The 23,504-nt window shown below is 45.1% G+C and overlaps 1 protein-coding gene across 3 annotated transcripts in view; it reads left to right on the top strand.

Moving 5' to 3' along the window:
- The window catches only part of NUP54 (nucleoporin 54), a 1,988,420-nt gene that overhangs the window by 758,455 nt on the left and 1,206,461 nt on the right, over positions 1 to 23,504 (top strand). For 2 of the 3 annotated variants that reach the window (XM_044061229.1, XM_044061230.1), the window contains exon 4: positions 900 to 983. The exons of the other annotated variant lie outside the window; for it this stretch is intronic. In XM_044061229.1, the coding sequence (XP_043917164.1) occupies positions 900 to 983 (84 nt within the window). The remainder of the gene's footprint in view (positions 1 to 899; positions 984 to 23,504) is intronic. 3 annotated transcript variants of the gene reach the window in all.

Genomic DNA, 23,504 nt, shown 5'->3' with positions numbered 1-23,504 from the left:
CGTGGACTTTCAAGCTGGTCAGGCTTGTTCTACCTATATAGGACCAAGTGGAAACTGGAATAAGAGGGCACAGTTGCCCTTGGGAGGTAGTAAATGTGGCCTCAGAGGAGCCACCAAAGGGAGAGGGTATGCCACCTCCAAGACCAGCATGCTGACATACTCCCTACTGCCTGTCTCTCACCAGGAATGAAAGGCTGATGTGGGTTGTCAGGCAGGAAAGAATGGGCTGGTTCTTGAATAGCCCAGGAATACTAGATTTCTATTATTCCAGAACAGATAAAGGTAAACGAGCCAGCAGGAAGGTGCTGGAGGATGGGAAGAAAAAAAATAAATAACGACATGGGTGTGTACACGCACAATCCAGTAAACATTAAGAAAATATTGTAAACATATCTGTTTGGTAACGGAGTCCATCCAGGTGGATTTCAAGTTTGTAATGTCAGTAGAGCAGTCAGCATATTCATTGCTGATCCAGTATTGATCCACCTTTTGAACTTACATAGTATATATCATACAGCATCTAAAACAAAAATAAAATAAGGCACCAAAGTTACACACTGGAGGCTATCCACAGTAACTTTATTTCTCTCTTGAAATAAAGTTACTGTGGATAGCCTCCAGTGTGTAACTTTGGTGCCTTATTTTATTTTTGTTGCTGTATTTTTGGGCACCTTAGTGTACCTGAAGCCGGTTTTGGATTTTGTATCATACAGCATCTTCTGGCTAAGTAGAATGTCTGTTGATTCTTGGAGTTGACATTTAAGTTATGGATTTTGTTTTTCGCACACAACTGTACATCATCTGTTTGTCAGTACTGTGAATGCCAGAAACTCAGGTAGTTGGTTGCAGTATCTGAACTGTAATGTTTACTTGGGGTTTCAAACATGTTTATGTTGTAGGTGGATTTGGAGGATTTGGGGCAACTGCAGCTTCAAGTGGCACTGGTTTCAACTTCCCTGCTGCAGCAAGTACTGGCAGTACAGGTACATGTCTAATGAGCATTTCTTCTTGATATCTTTTGTTTTCTTATTTTCTTTTACTTATTTTGAGAACTGTCATACCTACTGACTTCAAGTTTTTGTGAACATTTTGGAAGCACTTTATGGAAGTTGTTGGCATATGACTTTAACATTGCAGTCTCATCTATTTACAGGTAAAGCTTGAAGAGCCTCTAGTCTTTAGTCATTTTATTTTTATTTATTTGCTGACCAGGTTAGTGGTGCTAAGCCTGTGCCCACTTTTCAGTGGAGACCCAAAGTGTTGTTCATGCTGACTGAAAGTTATTAGGCCAGGACACTGAGGAAATTCCTCTGCTCTTTAGTTGTCGATTGCCATGGGATGTCATACATGCAGCCATGGTAACACCAGTTTGAGTAATTCAGTAGTGCAACTCACACCCCTTATAGTGCTCTGTAGCATCAGTACTAGAACATAAGTCCAAGCAGCTGATGTAGGAAAAGAACCCCTAGCATTTTAATCTTCTCTGCGTAAATGGTGAATGTGCTACCTGCCAAACCACTGAGACTGAATGTTTGAAAACATCCCTGCATTTCCCAGTTGGGAAGCCTTTGTCTTGATGGTGGTCAGACAGCACATTGTCATGAGAATTCTTTTTGTATCTGAAATTCATTTCATAGGAAAAAGACAACACTGTTTTGGATCAGGTGCTAGAGATTTTTCAGTCTTTTTTGCCTTCATGGGATTTTCTGCCATGGAAGCCTTTGGCTAGCCCAGTTACCAGAGAAATGTGAAGATATCTGGGTATGAAGGGAGTCAGCTGGCACTATACCCTCCATTCATTCTTGCTGTTGGGGGTCTGTCAGTCCGCACCAGAGAAAGATGATTTCTGAAGCTAACTACCCCATTGAAGAACTCTTCATATATTTCTTGACTGATGTCAGAGAGAAAGTTAATAATGGACTCCACTGTGGCAAGCAGATACCACACCAGGACTTTCATTCTTTTATGTAACTTGTTTAAGCCCAGAACATGACATACCTAACTATTGGTTTTGCTCTAACAGTAGATTGATCAAATGTAAGGTTGAGATTTTTATAAGCACTTTAGCAAGTCACAAGAGCCTTTGTACACAATGTCATCTATCAGTTGGTCGAGGATGATCTCCCTAGGCTTCATCATCATCATCATCCGCCCCCCCTTTTCCCATTTTTTCTACATGGGGTCAGGGTATCGTGTTAACTGTCACCAACTCTCTCGATTTATTGCCACACTCCTGCTTTCTTCAACACTTATGACTGATTGTCGTAGGTCTTCTTTCACACAATCCGTCCACCTCTTTGCTGGACGTCCTTGCTTCCACTTACCTTCTTCCTGTCTGTCCCAAATCTTCCTCACCCGATCATCTTCTGCTTTTCTGTACATGTGCCCAAACCACCGTAGTCTGTTCTCTCTGATCTTTCCTGCAGTTGGAGCTACTTTGGATGTCCTTCAAGAATGCAACTGCAGTCATAACATGTGGGTTGTCCTGCCTCAGGCAGCCCTCAGTTGGCCGGATTCCAAAGTCTGGGTCCGACGTCGGCTGATGTCGTATTTCTCTCCGACGTCAGAGCGGCTGGAGTACATAAGCATCAGCCGACGCCATTTTCTCCAGTCTTTCTTGCCGCGCGGTGCCCGAAGCAGAAGCAGTTCGCAAGTGCCGGTCGGTCAGCTCCTGTATTCTACGATACCGAAGTCATCAAAAAAGCTAAGTACCCCGTTGGGGACCTTTGCTTGCCTCAGCCGATGTCAGAAATTACTGAAAAAGTTAACAATTGTCTTTCTTGTGGTAAACAAATACCTCATAAGGATTTCCACTCTTACTGCCTCCCTTGCCTGGGCCTAGACCACGACGTCTCGGCCTGTGTAGCCTGTGCTCGCTTCAACAAGCGCACTCTCAGGCACCGGGCAGAGTTCGCTGAAGATTATTTCGGCGATATTTTTGCTTACACCATGCCGTCGGATCTTCCGACATCGCAAACTCCCAAAAAGCGAAAAAAACGGGACCGACATCCTCGGCCCGCGTCTACCACCGACTCCACGCCAAAACCTAGCGCGAGTGCTCCGGTTCCCTCTGAGACGGTCTCTCCACTGCTCCGAACCGAAGACACCGCATTACCGACGACTCCGATTCCAGACATTACTTCAACGCCAGTTATAGATTTTCCTCCGGATACCGAAACCGAGGAAATGCCCGAGACCATTGCTGTAGACAAGGTCGCTCCTGCACGTGGAGCTGCCAGGCCCCCTATGACCATGTCTATTGAGGCCTACACTAGGGCTAAGGCAGCCAGCAAAACAAAGCATATTACTTCTAAATCCTTACCTCAGCCGACTCCAGAGACACAAATTATGTCCATGGCTGCTGATTTGATTTCCATGATTAGAGGTTCACAGGCCCATCCTGAGAGAGGATCCCAGCCTCCTCCTGATAAAAGGCCCCGGGTTGAACCCTCTGATCCTACTCCTTCAGATGAAGATTCTGAGGGCTCTGTCCACTCAGATAGCCAGGAAGAGCTCTTCCAGACCTATGAGGACTCAGATGCAGAAGATTCCATCCCCTCGGCCTCCGCTCCTGAGGATATTTCTTTTGGGGAAGTTCTGCACACCATGAGGGAACATTTCAAGTGGCAAGGTCAGGAATATTCTGATTCTAGGAAACGCCTTAGGACTTTCCTTAAGAAGCCTCAGCACAGGCCCTTAGCTATTCCTCCTGTACTTGATGTTCTGGATGATTTGTATTCTGACTCTAGTGCTATCCCTGATTCTCTTCCTCCTGCTCCAGCCAAGCCAGACAGGTATTACAGGGTCCCAGAAACTCATTCCCATTTATTCAGGGCCCATACTGCTGATTTGGAAACTGTTTCACAGGGGCCTAAAGGAGTTTCAGCCTCCACCTCAAAAAATCCTTTGCCCTCCAACAGGGAAGCTAGGTCATTAGAGAGATGGGGCAAAAGGTTTACACATCCACTACCTTATCTATGAGAGCTTTAAATTGCCTTTTTCATATGTTACAATATCAGGATTATCTGTTAGAAGATTTACAAAAAACATTAGCCACTCCTGATCCTTTAGACAGGAAGACTTTGCAGGAAGCTGTACATAACACTCAGCAAGTAAGCAGTCACTTCCTGCAGTGTGGATATGATGCACTGGAAGCTTCATGTAGGGCAGCTATGACAGGGGCAGTCATTCGTAGACATGCTTGGTTAAAAGATCAACCTCTGCCAGATCATGTAAAAGCAAAACTTCTGGATGCACCTTTGGAAAAGAACAAGCTTTTTGGTGCAAATGCTAAGGATGTGTTAAAGACCATTGAAGAAAAAGCAAAATCAGTTCAGACTGTGAAAGATTTCCTCCAGGTTCAACCCCCCAGATTCAGTAGGAATTGGCCTTCAAAAACTGGTCCTTTCCTAATCCAGAAAAGTTTCAAAGGGGTAAGAACAGACGTGGCGAGGAAGAGGCCAATACAGAGGCTCTTACAGGGGACGACAATGGCAGCCAGGAAACCAAAGAAGTGACGCAGGGGTTTCACCTGCCCCACAACCACAATCTCAATGACTTTCCTCTACTACCGCCTACCAGGGAACAACTAGAAGCTCCCTTGGGAAATTATCTCTGTTTGCAGAAAACTGGCACAGACTGACAAAGGACAAATGGATTTTGGACGTTATAGACCGAGGGTACAGGTTTCATTTTCATACCTTACCAAGAAAACAAGGCATGCCAAACCTACCACAAAATCAGAGGGCAGAGGCTATCAAGCAAATCACTCTGCTGACTCGAATGAAAGCAATAGAAATAGTTCCACAACAAGAACAAGACCAGGGGTTTTACCCAAGACTGTTCCTTGTTCCAAGAAAAGAATCTCAATGGAGACCAATACTGGACTTGTCCGCATTAAACACCTTTCTCATAGTACCAAAGTTCAAAATGCTGACTCTACAGCAACTCCTTCCCATGCTGGGCAAGGGGTTGTGGCTGATTACTCTGGACCTCAAGGAGGCATACCTGCATGTCCCTATCAGACACAGCTGCAGAAGATACCTCAGATTTCTTGCAGGGCCAGAGCATTATCAATTCTCAGCATTGCCATTTGGCTTATCTACTGCCCAGAGTATTTACAAAATGCCTGGCTTCAGTAATTGCTCATTGCAGGCTCCAGGGTATACAAATTTACCCGTACCTGGACGACTGCCTCATACAAGCGGACGACAAATTGATGTTGACAAAAAACCTGGATTATGTCATACGATTACTTCAAGCCCTGGGATACACAGTCAACTTCCAAAAGTCAAGACTGCAGCCATCCCAGCAAATAATCTTCTTAGGAGTCAAACTAGACACAGCCTCTCAGATGGCTTACCTGACAGAAGACAAGCAAGAGAAGTTAACTCATTACTTCAAAGGTTTAGCAAAACTCACCCAGATGACTGCAAGGAGATTCCTACAGGCCCTGGGTTACATGGCATCATGCATTCTCCTGGTTCCATTAGCAAGACTACACATGAGAAAGCTTCAATGGTACCTAAAAAGCATTTGGTCTCAACACAGCAACAACTTGGAGACAATCATACCACTCATTCCATGCCTACAAAAGGAATTCCTATGGTGGGCCTCGTGAGCCAGGCAAACACAGGTATGTCATTCAAAAACCACAGATAACACAGACCATGACTACAGACGCCTCAGACCTTGGATGGGGGCACATGGAAGGCAGGTGTATACAAGGACAATGGTCTCCAAAGGAAACACATCTGCATATAAACCAAAAGGAAATGCTGGCAGTAATGCATGCCATCGAGGCTTTTCAACACCAACTCCAGCAAGGCCATTTAATGATATGGACAGACAACACCACTGTGATGTGGTACATAAACAAGCAGGGGGGCACCCACTCTTACCCCCTTTGCAGGCTGACAATGCAGCTTTGGGAGAAATCACTGAGCCTAAACATCCAGTTACAATCCCAGTTTGTTCCAGGAAAAGACAATGTGTTGGCGAACAGCCTAAGCAGGAATTTCACAGATCCACACGAGTGGAGGTTACATCCGAAGGCCTTCAGACAACTCACTTCGACATGGGGCAAGCCAGAAGTGGACCTATTTGCCTCTCACCTCAACCATCTTCTACCAAAATTCTGCACAAGGACATACCATCCAAAAGCTTGGAAAATAGATGCCCTCTCATTCAACTGGAACTCCCTAGCAATCTATGCATTCCCACCTCTGCCACTGATGACCTCAGTATTACTAAAGATCAAAGCAGAGAAGCCCAAGGGAATCATAATAGCTCCGGACTGGCCAAGACAACACTGGTTCCCACTTCTACGGAGCATATGCCACACCAGGAGGTGGGCCCTCCCCCAGTGGCCTCTACTTTTGACTCAACACAATTTCAAAACACTGCATCCAAATCTTCCGACACTGCAGCTAACAGCCTGGGAGATCCCATAAATAACTTCAGCTTATCCCTCTCCAAGGAAGTTCAGCGGATACTAACAGAGGCTCGAAGACCATCCACCAGAAAAGGTTTACTAAGGCAATTCCTCAGGGGAATCAAGAACATTAAGCCGCCAAGAAAGGCCCCAGTGCCAGCCTGGGACCTCAATTTTGTCTTAGAAAAACTGACTCTACCTCCATTTGAGCCAGCAGCTTCAGTTGACTTGCAATTTCTCTCATGGAAGACAGCTTTCCTGTTGGCAATTACCTCAGCAAGAAGGGTTTCGGAGCTACAGGCCCTAATGGCAATACCACCCTTTATCATTTTTCATAGAGACAGGGTTTCATTAAGGACCAACCCTACTTTTATGCCAAAGGTGGTTTCTAGGGTTTCTTTAAATCAAGCCATTCATCTGCCTGCTTTCTTCCCCAATCCTGAGAATAAGGGGGAAAGACTGTTGCATACCTTGGACATTCACAGACAACTTCGATACTACCTGGACAGAACAAAGGCCAGTAGGAAGTCTGAACAACTTTTTGTAGCTTACGCCCCTGCACTCCAAGGAAAAGCTATTTCAAAACAGACTATTTCTAAATGGATTGGACATTGCATCAGATTCTGTTATTCCTTTCATGGAAAGACTGTTCCAGCTAATGTCAGACCACATTCCACCAGAGCTACAGCCACCTCTACAGCATTCTTAAGAGGGGTGCCTACCAAGGACATTCTAGAAGCTGCTACATGGAGCTCCGTGCATACATTCTCCAAACACTACAATCTCCCTCTATACTCCAGATCCAGAGCAGGCTTTGCTTCGGCAGTCCTGCAGGGTTTGATTGCCACACCATCTCTTTCCTAGAGCATACCTCCTCCCCCAGCTAAGCTATGGTATTCTACCCACATGTTATGACTGCAGTTGCATTCTTGAAGGACATAGTACAGTTTTGTACCTACCATAAATGTAGATGTCCAATAGACATGCAACTGCAGTCGGATTTTCCCTCCCTCCATACCCCTCTATGCCTAGGGTCCACTCCTATCCCTGTTACTCTTAGCTGGGGATATCTGTTATGGTGTATTTGTTTTATTGCTCATTTATTTGTTTGGAATCCTGTTTTTGTCTTCCAATTTGATTACAGCCTTCCTTGGAGGGCACCTGGCAACTGGGGCAAGAAACACTGAAGAAAATGGCGTTGGCTGATGCTTATGTACTCCAGCCTCTCTGACGTCGGAGAGAAATGCGACATCAGCCGACGTCGGACCCAGACTTTGGAATCCGGCCGACCGAGGGCTGCCTGAGGCAGGACAACCCACATGTTATGACTGCAGTTGCATGTCTATCGGACATCTACATTTATGGTAGGTACAAAACTGTACTTTTCTGCTCTTATGTCCTCATTTCTTCATCTGTCCCACAGTGGGCTTCCTACCACCTTTCTCAGGCACTTCATTTCCAACACCTCTAGCTTCTTCAGCTGTTCTGCCTTTACTGCCCAGGTTTCTGTACCATACAGTAGTACTGGTTGCACCACTGTCTTCACTGTCTTGTACACCTTGCTTTTCAGCTTCTTTGGCATTCTTCTGTCATACACTACACCTGATACTGTATGCCAGTTGACTGTAACCCCTCTGATTCTAGCTTCTCACCCACCCCTCCTAGATACTTGAAGCTGTTTACATGTTCCACTTTCTTCCCTTCTATCTCTAGTCTCAGCTTCTTCTGATCTCCCCAATTTGCTGCCATTACCACCATCTTATCTGTGCTTAGTTTCACCCCATGTGCCTTCAGATTTGCATTCCATTCTCCTATCCTTTGCTGAAGCTCTAGCTCAGAGTCTGCCTGTACTGCCACATTGTCCGCATACAGCAGCTTTGTTGATCTGTTCCCTCCAACCTGTTTGCTAATGTAGTCCATCACCAGTATGAACAGCAGTGGGCTCAGAGCTGAACCCTGATGTACACCTACTCCCACTGGGAGCCCCTCTGTAAGGCTGAACACTGTTCGTACTTGAGTCACTGTGTCCTTGTACATAGCCTGCACTAATTCTACCAATGTTTCCGGGACTTCAAACCACCGCAGTACTGCCCAGATTAGCTTTCTTGGGACCTTGTCATATACTTTCTCCAAGTCTAGGAATGTCCACTTGGACCTCTCCTCATTTCTAGCTTCTTCTCAAGTGTCTGTGTTTGTGCAAACTGGGTCAGTTGTGCTGCATCCTGATTGGAACCCAAAATGCTCGTCTCCCTTCTTACATTCTACTACTCTGTATATCCGTTTATCAATCACTCTCTCCAGAACTTTCATGCAGTGTGGTAGGCGTTCGATCCCTCTGTACTCCCCACAGTTGTGGATGTCCCCTTTGTTCTTGTACACTGGCACAAGTGTGCTTATTCTCCAGTCATCTGGGATACACCTTTCTCTCCACACTGCTATTAGTACCCTCAGGAGCCATTTCTCTCCCCTATCTCATCCAGCATCTTTGTCATATCTGTTGCCACATCATCTGAGCCTGCTGCTTTCCCTGGCTTCATCTTCCTTAGTGCTGTTCGTACTTCTTCTAAGGTGGGCTCCTCTTCTCTTAATTGTAGGCTGTTTCTGGATCAGAGCAGCTTCTGTAGGGTTTTCCTTCATTCAGAAGCTGCTGGAAATACTCCCTCCATCTGCCTTTGATGTCCTGTGGACTGGTAAGCAGGTTGTTGCTGGCATCCCTTATGAAGGGTGCCTGACTATCTTCTTTATCTTTTCTGCCTTGCAACCTGATATAGTTTCTTTGTGCCACTTACTGAGTCACTTTCCAGAAGCTGGTAGAGTGCCTCCGATGCCCTATTCTTTGCTATTCATAGGTAGGTACTAGGCTGTCTGCCCGAAGGCATAAGCCTAGCCAGAATGTGTTGGCTTTCGCCGCCCCCTTAGATTAGTTCCCTGTGCCTCTGTCCAACAGAGCCACTAAAGTGATCCCCAGGGTAAACTGTCTGTTTCCCATCCACTCGTCAAGGTTTCTCTTAGAGTGTTAGCGAGGAGCTCTGCCCAATGTAGATTGGAATCTTGTTCCAAAGCATTGGAAGTCTCTGGGACATGAATCTATCCCCTCCAGCACGTCATATTTATTGTGGTGAGGTTTAGATCCCTAGAGCGTGTGGCTGGAGGGGATATGGTTTTCTTTAGGTAGAGCATGCCCATCAATTCTGGGTTGGACATGGCTTTGTATGTCAAGCAGAGATCACCTCTGAGTAGGCGATATGCAACCTAGTACAGTTGGAGTTTCTTCACTCGAGCTGCATAGGGCATCTATTTGAGGCCACTGATCCTCTTGGTGATGTACTTCTGTGGTCTTTCCAGCTGTTGACAGGTGTCTTGTAAGGTACACCCCAAATGGGATGTTGTACTCTATGATGGGTCTGATGAGTGATGAGTAGACGGGCACAATGACCTCTTTAGATCTGGATGGCGAACCCTTTTGTGATTAGGTGGGCCACATAGAAGGATTTGCTAACCACTTTGGCAATGTGATTATCAAAGGAGAGATTACTGTCTACTTGGGTCCCCAGATCCCTTATTACGTCTTCTGTATTTAGGGGACTACCACCTATGTGGTAGTTTGTGGGTACTTTGTTTTTTCCAAAAGGGATGACTATGCACTTTTTGGCATTTAGCTTGAGGCCATGATTTTAACACCAGGTATCCGTCTCAGTGAGACCCTTTTGGAGGATGTCCGTGTCAGCCAGAGAGTCAATTATAGCCCCTAGTTTGCAGTCGTCTGCAAACTTGGTCAGCCATAGTCCTCCTGTGCTTGCCTGTACCTCTGAGAAGTATATGCCGAACAGGAGGGGGTCTTAGGACTGAACCCTGGGGAATGCCACTTGTAACCGGTTTAGAGTCGGACCTAGCTCCTGCAACTCTCACCATGTGGGTTCTGTCCGTGAGGTTGGCAACCCATCTTGTGACATAGGGGTTTATGTTTAGGCTGGTGAGCATGTCTATAATACCAGAATGGGGAATGGTGTCGAAGGCCTTTGCGAGGTCTAGGTAGGCTGTGTGTACCACCTTTCCCTCGTCTATAGCCTTGGTAACTCTCTCAAAGAATTCCACCAGGCTTAAAAGGCATGATCTGCCCTTAACAAAGCTGAACTGGGCAGGGTCCAGTGTTTGGAGGTTCCCAATGTCTCTGTTAATGAGTTGTGTAATGATGCGCTCCATAGCCTTGCAGACCAAGCTAGTCAGGCTTATAGGGCGATAATTCCTGGGGTCTGTTGTGGCTCCACCTTTGTGGAGCGAATAACCGGTGCTGTGTGCCACAATATGGGTAGGTAGCCTGTGGAAAACCTGAGTTTGAACAGTGTGTTTAGGTGAGGGGTTAGTTGGTCTTTGAGCTCATGTAGGGTGCAGCCTCGGACACCGTCCGGTCCCATTGATGCTCTGTTTTTGGCTTTGAAGAGGGCTGTTTTAACCTGATTGTCTGTGATTTCAGGGGCTCTACATTCTTCTGGTATGGTTATGGGCCCTTTTGGCGGTGAGAGGGGCGTGAAGTTTGCACTGAACCTGTCTGCCAAGATGTTAGCGATATCTGTCGGTTCAGTGTATTTTGTGCCATTCTGCACTAACTCTGAGCATTGCCACTTAGATTCTTGACATAGCTAAAGAATGCCTTGTGGTTATCTTTGGAGTCCTTTTCAATTTTTCTTTCGAAGCTCGCCTTGGATGATTTTATGAGGGATCATAGTTTCTCGCTGATACTGATCAGGGATGTCTTCCCTTCTTGGGATTTTACTCTCTTCTGTACTAGTTTCCTCCTTCTGTTGTATAGTTTGTTTATGGCAGGGGTCCACCAGACTGGTTTCCTTTTCTTGGAGGAAAGAGTCTTGGTTTTGCTTGGGATAGCACGATCCATGCATTCTTGTAGGTGCTCGTAAAATGCATTAGTAAAGGATTTTGCAACTTGGACAGCATTATCCTTTAGCATGGGGACTTTGAAACTCTCCACCTCTGTCTTAAGCAACGTGAAGTTTGCTTTTGAAAAGTTTTTCACAGTGGTTTCCTTGTCCAGGGGTGGGGGCAGAATGTGGATATCCAAAGTGATTTGTTTATGGTCAGATCTAACCAGTGAGGGGTTGACCTCTGGTGTAGAACACCAGTTGCCCATGTTGGTGATGACCAGGTCCAGTATGTTGTCACTTCTGGTGGGAGTGTTGACCAGCTGATCCAGGACGTTTGAGTTTATAAATTCTAGGAAATATTGGGCAAGGGAGTTAGTACTTGAGTAGTTCTCCCAGTTAATGTTTGGGTAATTGAAATCACCCAATATTAGGGTGTTTGGCAGGACCTTTATGTTTCCCAGTGTGTCCAGAAATGTGGAGTGGGGGTCCGGGAACATGGTGGGTGATCTGTAGCAAGCTACAGTTTGAATTTCAGTTTTTCCCATTGTTAGTTTCAAGTGGATAATCTCTGAAGCATCGTGCTGTGCAACTAACCTGGAGGTGTGGGTATCCTTGATGAATATGGATACGGCCCCGCCTTTTGTATTTCGGTCTGAGTTCTGTGGCCGAAATGTATGGTATGAGTTGTAGCCTGGTAATACTGGGGTGTGCTCTCTGGAGCCTTAAACCAGGTTTCTGTTACTGCACATATATCTCGAGGGTGTGCATTTTGAGGTTTAGACTTCTGACATTAAGTAGCATTACCCTTAGTTTTTTGTTACTTGTGCTATTTACGGCAGTGGGTTTGTCTTTTGAGCCCTGCCTAAAAAAGGCACTATGGGGATGGCAAGAGCCTTGGCCAGTATTCAAAAGCCTAAAGGTGACAGGTTCAAGCTGTCTCTAGCGAAGCAGCGTGGCTTGTCGAGCATGTCATCCCAGGCGGACAGACCCTGGATCCCCTTTGAATGACACCAGAAACTTAGCCAATTGTTGAAATTGATAATTTTTTCTTTATACCGTGGTGTCATTCTTGGTGAGGGCAGGATGCTACTCAGGGTCAGGGTCATACCAGCCCTGGCTACGTGATCAGAGAGCTCTTCCATGTCTCTTTTAATGTAGTCCAGGGAGGTATGGCTCAGGTCATTCACACCAACATGGACAAATGACAGTGTCGTATTTGTACTTGTTCTGGAGTGACCTGAGTGCTTGTGTTATGTGGTGGATCCTGGCACCTGACAGGCAGCTAACAGTAACCTTCTCCTTATTCAGCCTAGTGAGTGGGACATCAGTGTGCCTGACTATAGAGTCACCTATTACTAGTATGTTGGGTATGTTATTTTGCCTTAAGGGCTGTGATTGCATGGCACACTGGGTTTGTGAAGTATGTGTTTCATTGTTTATGTTTGGGGGTGGAGGTTGTTTGGATGTCTGCTTTGGAGGTCTCTGTTGCTTTTGCAGATTTTTATTTAGAGCCTCTGAGTATGTTTTCATGCATTTGTGTGTTTTTTGCCTGTGCTGGTTTAATGGGTCTGTGTGAGACTGGTGGTGTGATGCAAGTATTTCCCTTCTCCTTTTGAGTGTCTGATCCAGTCTTGGGTTGAGAGAACTAAGCCTCCAGTTTGGCTGTATAATTGCATCTCTCGCATGTATTAGTGTTTGGTGGTAGGAGGAGAGGGTTGTCTGAGTATATGATGCAGTTGTAACATTGCCTCAAAATGCCCAGATTCACCAGTTGGACTGGAGAGTACACCTGAAACTGCCCTTTGGACATGCCTGGATAGGTACAGTGAACTGTTTTACTGAATGGCTGGTAAGGTCGAATAGAGAGCCTTGTCCTTCTGTACAGTATAGGGGGGGTCTAGTGCTAGGGTTTATAAGTGCTTGCTATGAGTTTTAAGCAAGTGCGGACTGAGAAATGAATGGCTTGAGTGCTTAAGTTGAAAGTTTTTCTAGTTCCAAGGGAAAAAATTGAAGAGAAGACTTTGTGGAGCCGGGAATAGTTATACGCTAGCTAACCGGTGCTGCCCAGCATGCAAAACCGGGCAAATGCGTTTTTTATAGCAGGGAAATGAAAGAGAGAGAAAGTATCCCAAAATGGTCAATAAACTAATTTTTGGGCTGAAACCACTCCTCCAGGGACAGATAGGCTGCTCAAAGCTCCCCTCTTTTACAGTGAACTGAGAAACTTCCTTCTATCCGAGTAAGGTATGGGCAAACACAGAGATTTGTAACACAGCCCTGAATTCAGCACTTACCTGAAAATTGGACTATACTAGCTTAGAAAGACGGGGAACAGGTATGTTTTTTTTTTTTTTCAGAAAATAAAGCAGATACAATCAAAAAAAACACTTTAAATGCACAGAAAAGGATACTTATTGTTATATATTTCAGATCAGAGTTGTAGTCAATGCCCCTAGTAGTAAAGTAGGAAGAAACACAAATACAGTAAAAGCAGATGAATAAAGTGCAATTATATATACATATGTATATAAAAGCAATAGAAAACGAACAGACTGATTTAAACAAGTTACCCAGTTAACCAGAAAAAAGCTCAAAACTGAGCCCTGTTCCAGCAGTCTTCAATCAGACAAGTTCTAACTGCACACTCCTGCCACTAGGGTGCAGGGGAACCTTCTCCAAAAAAAGATGGCCTGGATCAGTGCTCAAGTTCTACAAAGCTAGATTCAGCAGGCCTGAATCTGGTCTATGCTACGGCAACAAGGTACACCAATTTCAGAAAGAAACAGTTCAAATAAGCAGGCACTATAAGCTTGTGACCAGAAATTCCCAGCTCAGAAGGGCCGAATCCAGCCTCTCCTCCTACAAGAGTGCAGACCACAAACCTCCTTAATGTAGAATAACTGGCCTGAAGCCCAAGTGCTTAAACCAGAACTAATACACTTTTAGAATCGCAGACTCTGAGCCATCAATCAGCAATTCCCAACTTAGAAGGATGTAAGCTACCTGTCCTACCACAACAATGCAGACCACAAACCTTCTTAATGTAAAACAACTGGTATGAAGCCCAAGTGCTTAAACCAAAAGACTTAGAATAATGGTTACAATTTAATTAGGCTACTACCAAGCAGTAATAAATGCAGCAGAATAAATAAAATTGAGTACTTTTAAGAATAAAGTGCAATTTTTTTTTTGTTAGTAAAGTGCAAGGAGAGAGGAAGGAAGAACCTAAGTGGGGTGCCCTTCTCAAATCTTCTGTCTGTATTAAGTAGAGTGAACACTAGACTCAGGATATGATCTCACTGTACTGTGTTAGGTGAGCAAATGAGATGAACCCAGGAGGAGTGTTCAAATACAGACTTACAGGAGGGACGGGCAATTCCAGAGCCACCAACACTCACACCAAGACAAGAACAGGGAGGGTAGGTGGGGAACTAACTGCAGAGAGACACACAGCACACTATTCAGTGAAAACAATTCGGTAACGGAAAAAATGAAATACGGTACTTTTAAAACTGCAAGTTTGTACTTAACAGAAGACTAAAGTACAACTTCTACAATATAGCAACTTCTTTCTTAGCTTCATTGTTAGCCAACCAGTATTCCTTCCTAGCCTGGTCAGTCTTTTCTGTCTCCCATTTCTTCCTGCACTCCTCCTTTCTTTTGATGACTTCCTGTACTTCTGCATTCCGTCACCAGCTTTCCTTATGTACCTTATTTCCATACCTGGCTCGGCCACATATCTTTTCTGTAGTCCTAACACATGCTGTTTTTAGGTGCTGCCACTCCTCTTCAACTCCACTTATTTCCTCCTCTTCTTGGGGTGCTAGAGCCCTGAGTAATTCCTTGAACTGCTGTACTTTCTCTCCAGTCAACTTCCAGGTCTTCAGCCTGGTCTCTGTTGACCTTCTCTGACCACTGCTTGCAGCTGATTGTGGCAACTAATGGTTTATGCTGCGGGCCGACTGTTTCACTGGGGATGAGTTTGCAGTCATGGATTCTACCCCAGCCCCTTTTCCTTACTAGCAGGAAGTCTACCTGAGTTGCGGCTACTCTTGTATGTGAATTTGTGACTGTCTCTCTTTCTGAACCATGTGTTGGCTACTATCAAGCCATTCGCCAGAGAGAAGTCTAGAATGGCTTCTCCTCCTTTATTCCTGTTACTCCACCCATGTGGACCCAGGCAGTCCTCATATCCTGTTCTGTCTGTCCCGATATGTGCATTCAAGTCACCCATTATCAACATCAATTCATGGGATACTGCTTTATCTAGTAGGTACTGCAGCTGCTGTCTGAATGCATTCTTTTCCTCACTATCACAACCCTGCTGTGGGGCATATGCTGATATGAATACTGCCCTATCATTACACTGGAGTCTGATTGCCATGAGTCTGTCATTAATTCTGATGATATCCCTCACTGCCTTCTGAAGCCTCTATCACCACAATTCCTACACCATTTCTAGCCTGCCACCCACCTGAGTAGTAGAGTCTGGATCCCAAGCCAAGTGGCTTTGCTGCACTGCCCTTCCATCTTGTCTCGTGGATACATAGGATGTCCAGTCTCCTACGTATCATGTCATCCACTTCCAAGCTGCGTCTTGTCAGTGAACCTACAATAAGCATAGCAATTCTCAGTTCATGTGTGGCAGGTTGGTTGGTTTTACGCCCAGCTTTTGCTTAACAGAGGTATCCCAGGTAACCCAGGCTGGGCAAATAGACACCGGCCAGCCAGTAGCTTATAGGCCCAGGGCTGCTGGGCCTTATGGCCGGCACACACCGGCCTATAGGGCCACATATACCCCTCCCACCGTTAGCAAGGGTCCCTGGCGTGGGTGAGAGAAAGCAGGGTCCTCAACCCACTTATAACCGGTGACTATTCATTGTGGTGACATTAGTCAACATGACCGAATCACCTAGAGCCATATTTTACACCGTTGAGTGGCTAGCCCTGCCATGGCGTGGAGTCTGTGATTCGTGTTCTCCTATCTTGAGGATACTGCGCACCACAGTAGATGCCCAAAGCGGTAGGTCTGTGCAACTCTTCCTCTATAGGGCACCATGTAGAATCTGTGCTGCTTCCCACAGCTCCTTTCATTGGTGGGTTTGAGATTGAAACACTCAGCATGTTTTTCGGACATGGGAGAAACCCCACGGAGATGCAGGAAGAACATGCAAACTCCAAACAGGCATTGGTTGAAGGTTAGGATCGAACCTTGTGCATGGGAGGCGAAGACCTTAACCACTTAGCCAAGCCATCTGGTCTGACTTAGTTGATTTCCCTAGGTATACAAAGGAAAAGCATTCAAAATTTAGGGTTCCAGACAACGCTTGTTCTCCATCCTCTAGTCCACCTAGGCTTGCTATCGTCAAGGAAGGTGAGATGCTTTTGCAATTCCCTCTGACTGAGGTTGTGGCACAGAACTCTATCAAGACCAGTTTGGAGTCCGATATGCCTGTGGGTCCCTCTACTTCTACACATGCCAAAGGACTTGGCTTGTCAATTGGTCCAGGAGCTGCTGTGCAGGTTCGTGCTTCCGACATCTGCTGTCAGTCAAAGAGGAGTCTGTTGTTGTCAGGAAATTGCTTTTGATTCAGTTTCCGTGGGATCCAGCTCTCTGCCTTCATCCTGGCCCAAGTGCAGATGTCATCTTTAGTTCCAAGCCTAAGGCCTCACATAAGGCCGCATCCAACTTGTCCCAGCCAAGGCCTACTGGCTAAAACTCCCAATCTCAGGCCTAGATCTAGTTAGGATGGCTGAAGATTTGATCACAGTCAGATGTAGACACCTGCCACTCCAAGGTTTTGCCCCTGAATCATTTTCTGGTAAAAGAAAAAGGGATGTCTGCCCTTAGGAGTCTTCTAATTCTTTTGGTTCTGAGGATGATGAGGATGTATCCACCTTTGAGGAAGGTTTATTGGTTGCTTCTTAAGGGGATTCTGATAAGAACCTTACCTTAGCTTCACCCCTAAAGACATTTTCTTTGGGGAGACACTTCATACCCAGAGGGAGCATTTTAAATGGGAAACGCGTGACTATCCACAATCCAAGAAGAGGGTTAGGGAATTTCTAAAACTCCCTGAGCAGAAACCTCTTGTCATTCCTCCAGTATTAGAAGTAAGTGGACAATGTCTTGTTGGATTCTTCCTTACAGCAAAATTCCGTTCTCTCAGCCCCTTAGAAACTTGATAGATTCTACAGAGTTCTGGATTCCCACAGACACCTTTTCAAGAAGCCTGTAGTAGACCCTTAAGTGGTGACTCATTGTCCTACAGGAGTTAAACCGAACACTTCTAAAAGTTCCCTCCCAACTGACAAAGCAGAGCCTTGGAAAGGTTCAGAAAGAGAGTCTACACTTCTGCAGTCCTGTTCATGAGAGCTTTAACTTGCCAGTTTCATATAGTGAATTATCAGGAAAACATTTTAAACCAGATGAAAAAAAAGTCTGGTGGGGAATGAAAATAAGGCCTTTCTAAGGAACTTTTGGTGTCAAGTAGCACTGCGGCTATGATGCTGTGGAATCTTCCAGCAGGGCAGCAGCTGCAGGACTCGTCATTAAAAGACATGTCTGGCTGACGGAACAGTCCCTCATTCAACATAGGAAATCCATTCTCTTGAATGCTTCTTTGGACAAAGATTTCCTTTTTAGCCCCAAGGCTTGAAGCCATGCTTGAGAAGATGGAAGATAAGGCCAAGTCTGTGCAAACACACAAAAGACTTTATTCAGGTTCATCCCTCCCTCACTTCCGCTGCAGTAATCCTACCAAACACTTGGTCCTTTCCGGCTTCCCAGTCTAAGCCTAGACATAGGAGACATCAAAGGAAGGGGGTCAAAGGCAGTACCAGCAATCAAGATAGTAGCAAGCAGATTCCAATAGGCCTATGAGATCCTGTCAACAGGGATCCAGAAAGGAACAGTCATGATTCATCAATGAGACTTCCTTTTACCCTCACTTTATGTCCCTCCCCTCTTTCCCTACCACCCCCTTAGACTGGTGGATGCCTGTCCCTGTTTTTAAACAACGGGACTGTCATTACTAGGGATCAGTGGGTAATGAAAATCGTATAGAGAGGTTACAATATTGCGTTCAAACAGCCCCTATAACTCATTCAGGTTTCCCAGACATTTAATCAAAACAACAAACCAGAGGCCTTAAAGCATATACAATTTCTTTGCACCCTAGGCTCTGTGGAATCAGTACAAAATGCATTACAAGGAAAGGGATTTTACTTGAGGCTTTTCCTCGTCCCCAGAAAAGAGGGGTACCTGGAGGCCTATTCCAGACCTGTCCAGGCTTAACAGATTTTTGCAGGTACAAAAATTCAAAATGCTATCCCTTCAAAAATTGCTGCCCATGATTTCATCCAATGCTTACATGCTAACTTTAGATGTCCTTCTAGTCATCTGTTGCAGTATTCTTTACATGAGGGAGTTGCCTTCCCAGACAACCCAACGTCCAGTATACCAAAGTCTTTTACTACAGTAAGGTGTGCAGTACGTTTGATGTAGGCTGCTATCTGACGTAGGTCATAAAAGTGATGTACTCATGCACCATCCTCAGAACTTCTTTGCTGCCAGTCATATCGCCAATCCTGAATTTCGCTGTTCTGTCAGAATCACTTTCTTCAATAAAGATAAGTGACCCGTTGGAGAAACCATTTGTCTTTTGCTGCAGTTTTCTCTTGGTTGATGTTAATGCCATCCAGGAAAGGGAAGTGTGACTGTAGAAGGCAAATTACACACAAGGACAGCCACTCCAAATGCTTTTTTTTCAAGACCCACTACTATCATAAAAACTATTTGATTTGTCAGTCGTTTGTGCCGAAGACCCTTCAGAGTAGTCTTTCATCCATCACGAATTACTTGGAGAACAAACGTCTCAGACTGTTAGCAAAAAGCACAGTTGATGGATGCTCTTCGTGTTTCACTGTAGCAGTCATTACATTTGGGTGATCTGCTGGCAGGTTGCCCTCAGTCGGCCTGAATAACAAAGTCTTGGGACCTGCGTCAGTTGCTGTCTCTTCTTCCGTGACGTCAGGTCATCAGAGGTATAAAACATGCAGCTGATGCCATTTTAACCAGTCTTTCTTGCCGGGCAGTGCTCGAAGCAGAAGCAGTTTGCAAGTGCCGGTCAGCCGACTCCTGAAATTTTAGTTTTTGAGTTTCAGAACCGTAGTCTTCAAACTAAAGCGCAGTACCCCGTTAGGGAAAAATTTTCTTGCTCCTTACCGATATCAGTAAAAGTTGTTAATTGCATTACTTTTGAGAAGCAAATACCTCATAAGGATTTTCATTTGTACTGTATTCCTTGCCTAGGCCCTGACCACAACTTGTCTTGTTGTCGGTTTTGTGCTAAATTTAACCAACGCACTATTAAGCATTGGTATATTTTTGCTTCTGAATATTTTGGCTCAAGATTTAACTAGCCAGAAATGTCATTGGTTAGCAATCAGACTACTGGAATTCACAAAAAATGCAAAGAAAGAGACAGACCGTCGAGGTCCAAAACTGATGAAGCTTCTCCTAAGCTAGTCGCCAGTTCGCCGGTACTCAGTGAGGCGCTTTCGCAGCCCCTGATGCCTGCTGCTTTTGATTTGCAGGCCTCTACGGAGACCCATTCTGAGTCAGGTATGCCGTGAGGCACTTCAAGTATAGAACCTGCGGATGTTTCTCCCTTAGATGGGTCTGGCGCCGCTGAGCAGGCACCAGCTTCTGAGGGTGTTTTCAGGCCTAAAGATTTGCATATTAAACCGATGCCATCATCAAAAACAAGGCCTATGTGTAAAAAAACCGACGCATGGGCCACGTGTTCAGGCCCCTATGCCTAAAAAACAAATGATCAAAGTGGCTTAGGATTTAATTACCTTGATCAGGGATTCCCAACCCCCTCCTGCTAAGAGGCCTAGGCAAGGCCTTTTTAAAATCTTCCTCTGGCCCCTTCCAGTCCTGGTCATGCCTTCGGTTGCTGGCTCCATTCGTGGCTTGCTATCAATACGTTCAATCTACCCCAGACATCCTACTTGTGCTTCATAGTACACTGGTTCCCCTACCTGTAAGAACCATCTCGGGGATCGTGCGGTGTATTGGGAAACTGTCCTGCCTCCCCACAAGAACTAAAAACTTAAATGAGTATATGTATCATACTGCATAGTCATTCTGTGCCACTGTTTGATGTTTTTGACCCGGCGAGCGCTAGCCAGCAGCCCAGCACCGACCTAACCTCTCTTGGCTCTGTCGACTCATCCCTTCCTTTACTCGCAGTGCTGCTCCAAATATCTGCAATTACCCACTTTGGTCAGCAGGGGGCAGCATTCATCCATAACTGACTTTTTACTTCAATTTTTTAAGCTCTGAACTGTAATAAAACCTCCAGCTGCCTTTTCTACCTCTTTCACCCCTGTGAATTCTATACTTTCATTCCACCCTTGACTCACTGCCTTGCCCCTATCCCCTGTGGTAACTTACCTTGTGTTTTTACTCCTACCCTTACTGATTGTTTTTCATAGTCCAAGTCCTTGGTCTTCCTTTCTTGGCTCATCCCGCTCCATTCGCCCACGTCCTTGGTCTTCCTTTCTTGGCTCATCCCGCTCCGTTCGCCCAGTGGGCTCGCTCCACTCCACTACCCTGCCTCCAGTTCCCACCCACCCCACTACCTCTACATTTAAACCCAACTAACCACTCCCACTCCAATCAGCTTCATTTTCCCACCCCCTACTCCTCAGCTCCACCCCCTACCACCTCTCAACATCTAGCCTAACCCTTTCACAGCCATACCACACTCCATTCATATCAATCACTCATCCCAATTAAAACCCTACACTTCAAGGATTCTGTCAAAACCATCCTCACTTATAACCCATCTACTACTACTTAGTTTTTCCTGTCTAACCTACATCACCAAACCCTTTAACACTACTCACTCCCCCCACTTTTACACAACCAGTTCAATCCCTAAACAACACCAACACTACTCTACCTCCATAAGCCCTCACCTATACTTCTGCAACCTCTCCCTACTCTTCCCCTTCAAACTATTTCCCACCTACAAGCATACTACTCTAAGCCTAACTAGCACTACTTATACAAAACATACAACCCTTAAACTATACAAAAACACTCAAATCACCTCTATTTCCATCTCCACCAACTCATCACCACCCTTCTGTCTGGTGACATACACCCCAACCCTGGTCCCTCTTCCATCAACTCCTCAACCACCCCCTCTTACACAACTTCATCTGTAAAATCCCTCTCCTTCTCAGCATTAAATGCTCAAAGTATATTTAACAAAATCCCCAACCTCCATGCCTGGCTTCTCCATAACCATCCTGACATATTGTCAATCTCTGAAACATGACTAAAACCCTCCATAAAAGATTCTGAAATAACCCCCCCCCCCAACTATAATATCATCAGGAAAGACAGAACCCATAAAAAAGGAGGCGGAGTTGCTCTACTCTATTCCTCTTTTCTTTCAGTTACTTCATATTCTAAGCCTATTCTCCAAATTGCCAACGCCAAATTACTTCTTGTCCTACTCCACCTAAACAAGCATAAAACAATATGCTTAGCCTCCCTCTATATCCCTCCTGGTGACAACATACCTATTCTTGAGGACATACTCTCTTGGCTCTCCACCAACATTACAAATGAAACTCTTATCCTAGGCAACGTTAATATTAACTGGTCCTCTGTCCAATGCCCAACAAACCCCCTAAATATAAACCTCTACAACTTCCATCAGCTAATCAACTCTATAACCAGACCATCAAAGGACTATTCCTCTGGAAGCACCCTAGTCTGGATTCTAGTATCACACCCACACCTTATCTCCAGTAGTGGTACCCTCCCTGACTCTTTCAGTGACCACTTTCCTACTTTCGCTCACCGTCACTCTCCCTCCCTACAACTGCCACATACCACCATCTCTATATGCTCCTTAAAAAACTTCAACCCCAACACCTTCTCTGACTTACTTAAACAATTTAACTGGAATCCTCTGAATAATCTTCCCCTTGATGAAGCTGTCACTTATTTTAATACATAATTTCTAAACCTGTTAGACACCTTGGCTCCCCTTAGGCCCCCCTATCTAAAAGAATTAAGAGCAAAACCATCCCATAAAGCCTAGAAAAAACACTATAAAAACAAAACCCCAGCCACCCTAAACAAATACAAAATACTCCATAACAGAGTTAACAAACTCATCACTTCCGATCGCAAATCCTACTATATCACCCTCCAAAACAATCACAAGACTAACCCAAAAAAATTTGGGGATAGTATCTCCTCCCTCTTCAACCCTGGCAGAAAGGAAAACCCACACCCTGATCATAATGCTTCTGATACCGACCTAGCCTCCCAATTTAACAGCTTTTCGTCTCCATATCTAAATTAACATCATCCTTCACAAATAACTCCACTCATCCTGCTACAATTCCCACTATTGCCTCCTCCCCAGGTACTTCCACCCCCCCCCCACCTTCCTTTCTTCTCTCTTAAACCCATACCTGTATCAACCATAAAAAAACTCCTTCTAAAATTAAAACCATGCTCTAATGCCCCTGATAATATCCCCTCCTCCTTCCTAAAGACAGCTGCTGAAGCCATTGCCTTCCCCATCTGTATTCTTATAAACTGGTTAATCCAAGAAGGCTATGTGCCCCAAATTTGGAAAAAAGCCTACATTATTCCCCTCCACAAAGGTGGAAACAATAATAACATCTCCAACTTTAAGCCTATCGCCATCTTATCTCCCATCTCTAAACTACTTGAAAAATTTATCCACATACAATTACTATCCTACCTCACCGACAGTCAACTACTAACCCCAACACAACATGGATTCAGACCTGGTCACAGCACTACTACTGCACTACTCTCCTTCCTTGAAACTGTGAATAAAGCCCGAGACTCCAGCTGTATTGTCTCCACCCTCCTCCTAGACCTTTCTAAGGCTTTCGATGCCATCTCCCACTTCCTCCTTCTGGCCAAACTCTCTAACCTACGTCTTTTACCCTCTTCTATCAACTGGTTTATCAGTTACCTTTCCAACAGGCAACAATTTGTCAAATGGAAGAACTCTATTTCCTCATTCCTCAACACTGTCACTGGTGTACCCCAGGGCTCCATATTAGGTCCCTTACTGTTCAACATATTCATTAATGACTTCCACCATAATATCCCTAATGCT

This window comes from Protopterus annectens, chromosome 2.part0, assembly GCF_019279795.1.
Source record: "Protopterus annectens isolate FY-2018-M chromosome 2.part0, PAN1.0, whole genome shotgun sequence".
NCBI lineage: Eukaryota > Metazoa > Chordata > Ceratodontiformes > Protopteridae > Protopterus > Protopterus annectens.
The sequence above is the reverse complement of the archived record's forward strand: the minus strand, read 5'-3'. Positions and strand labels throughout refer to the sequence as shown.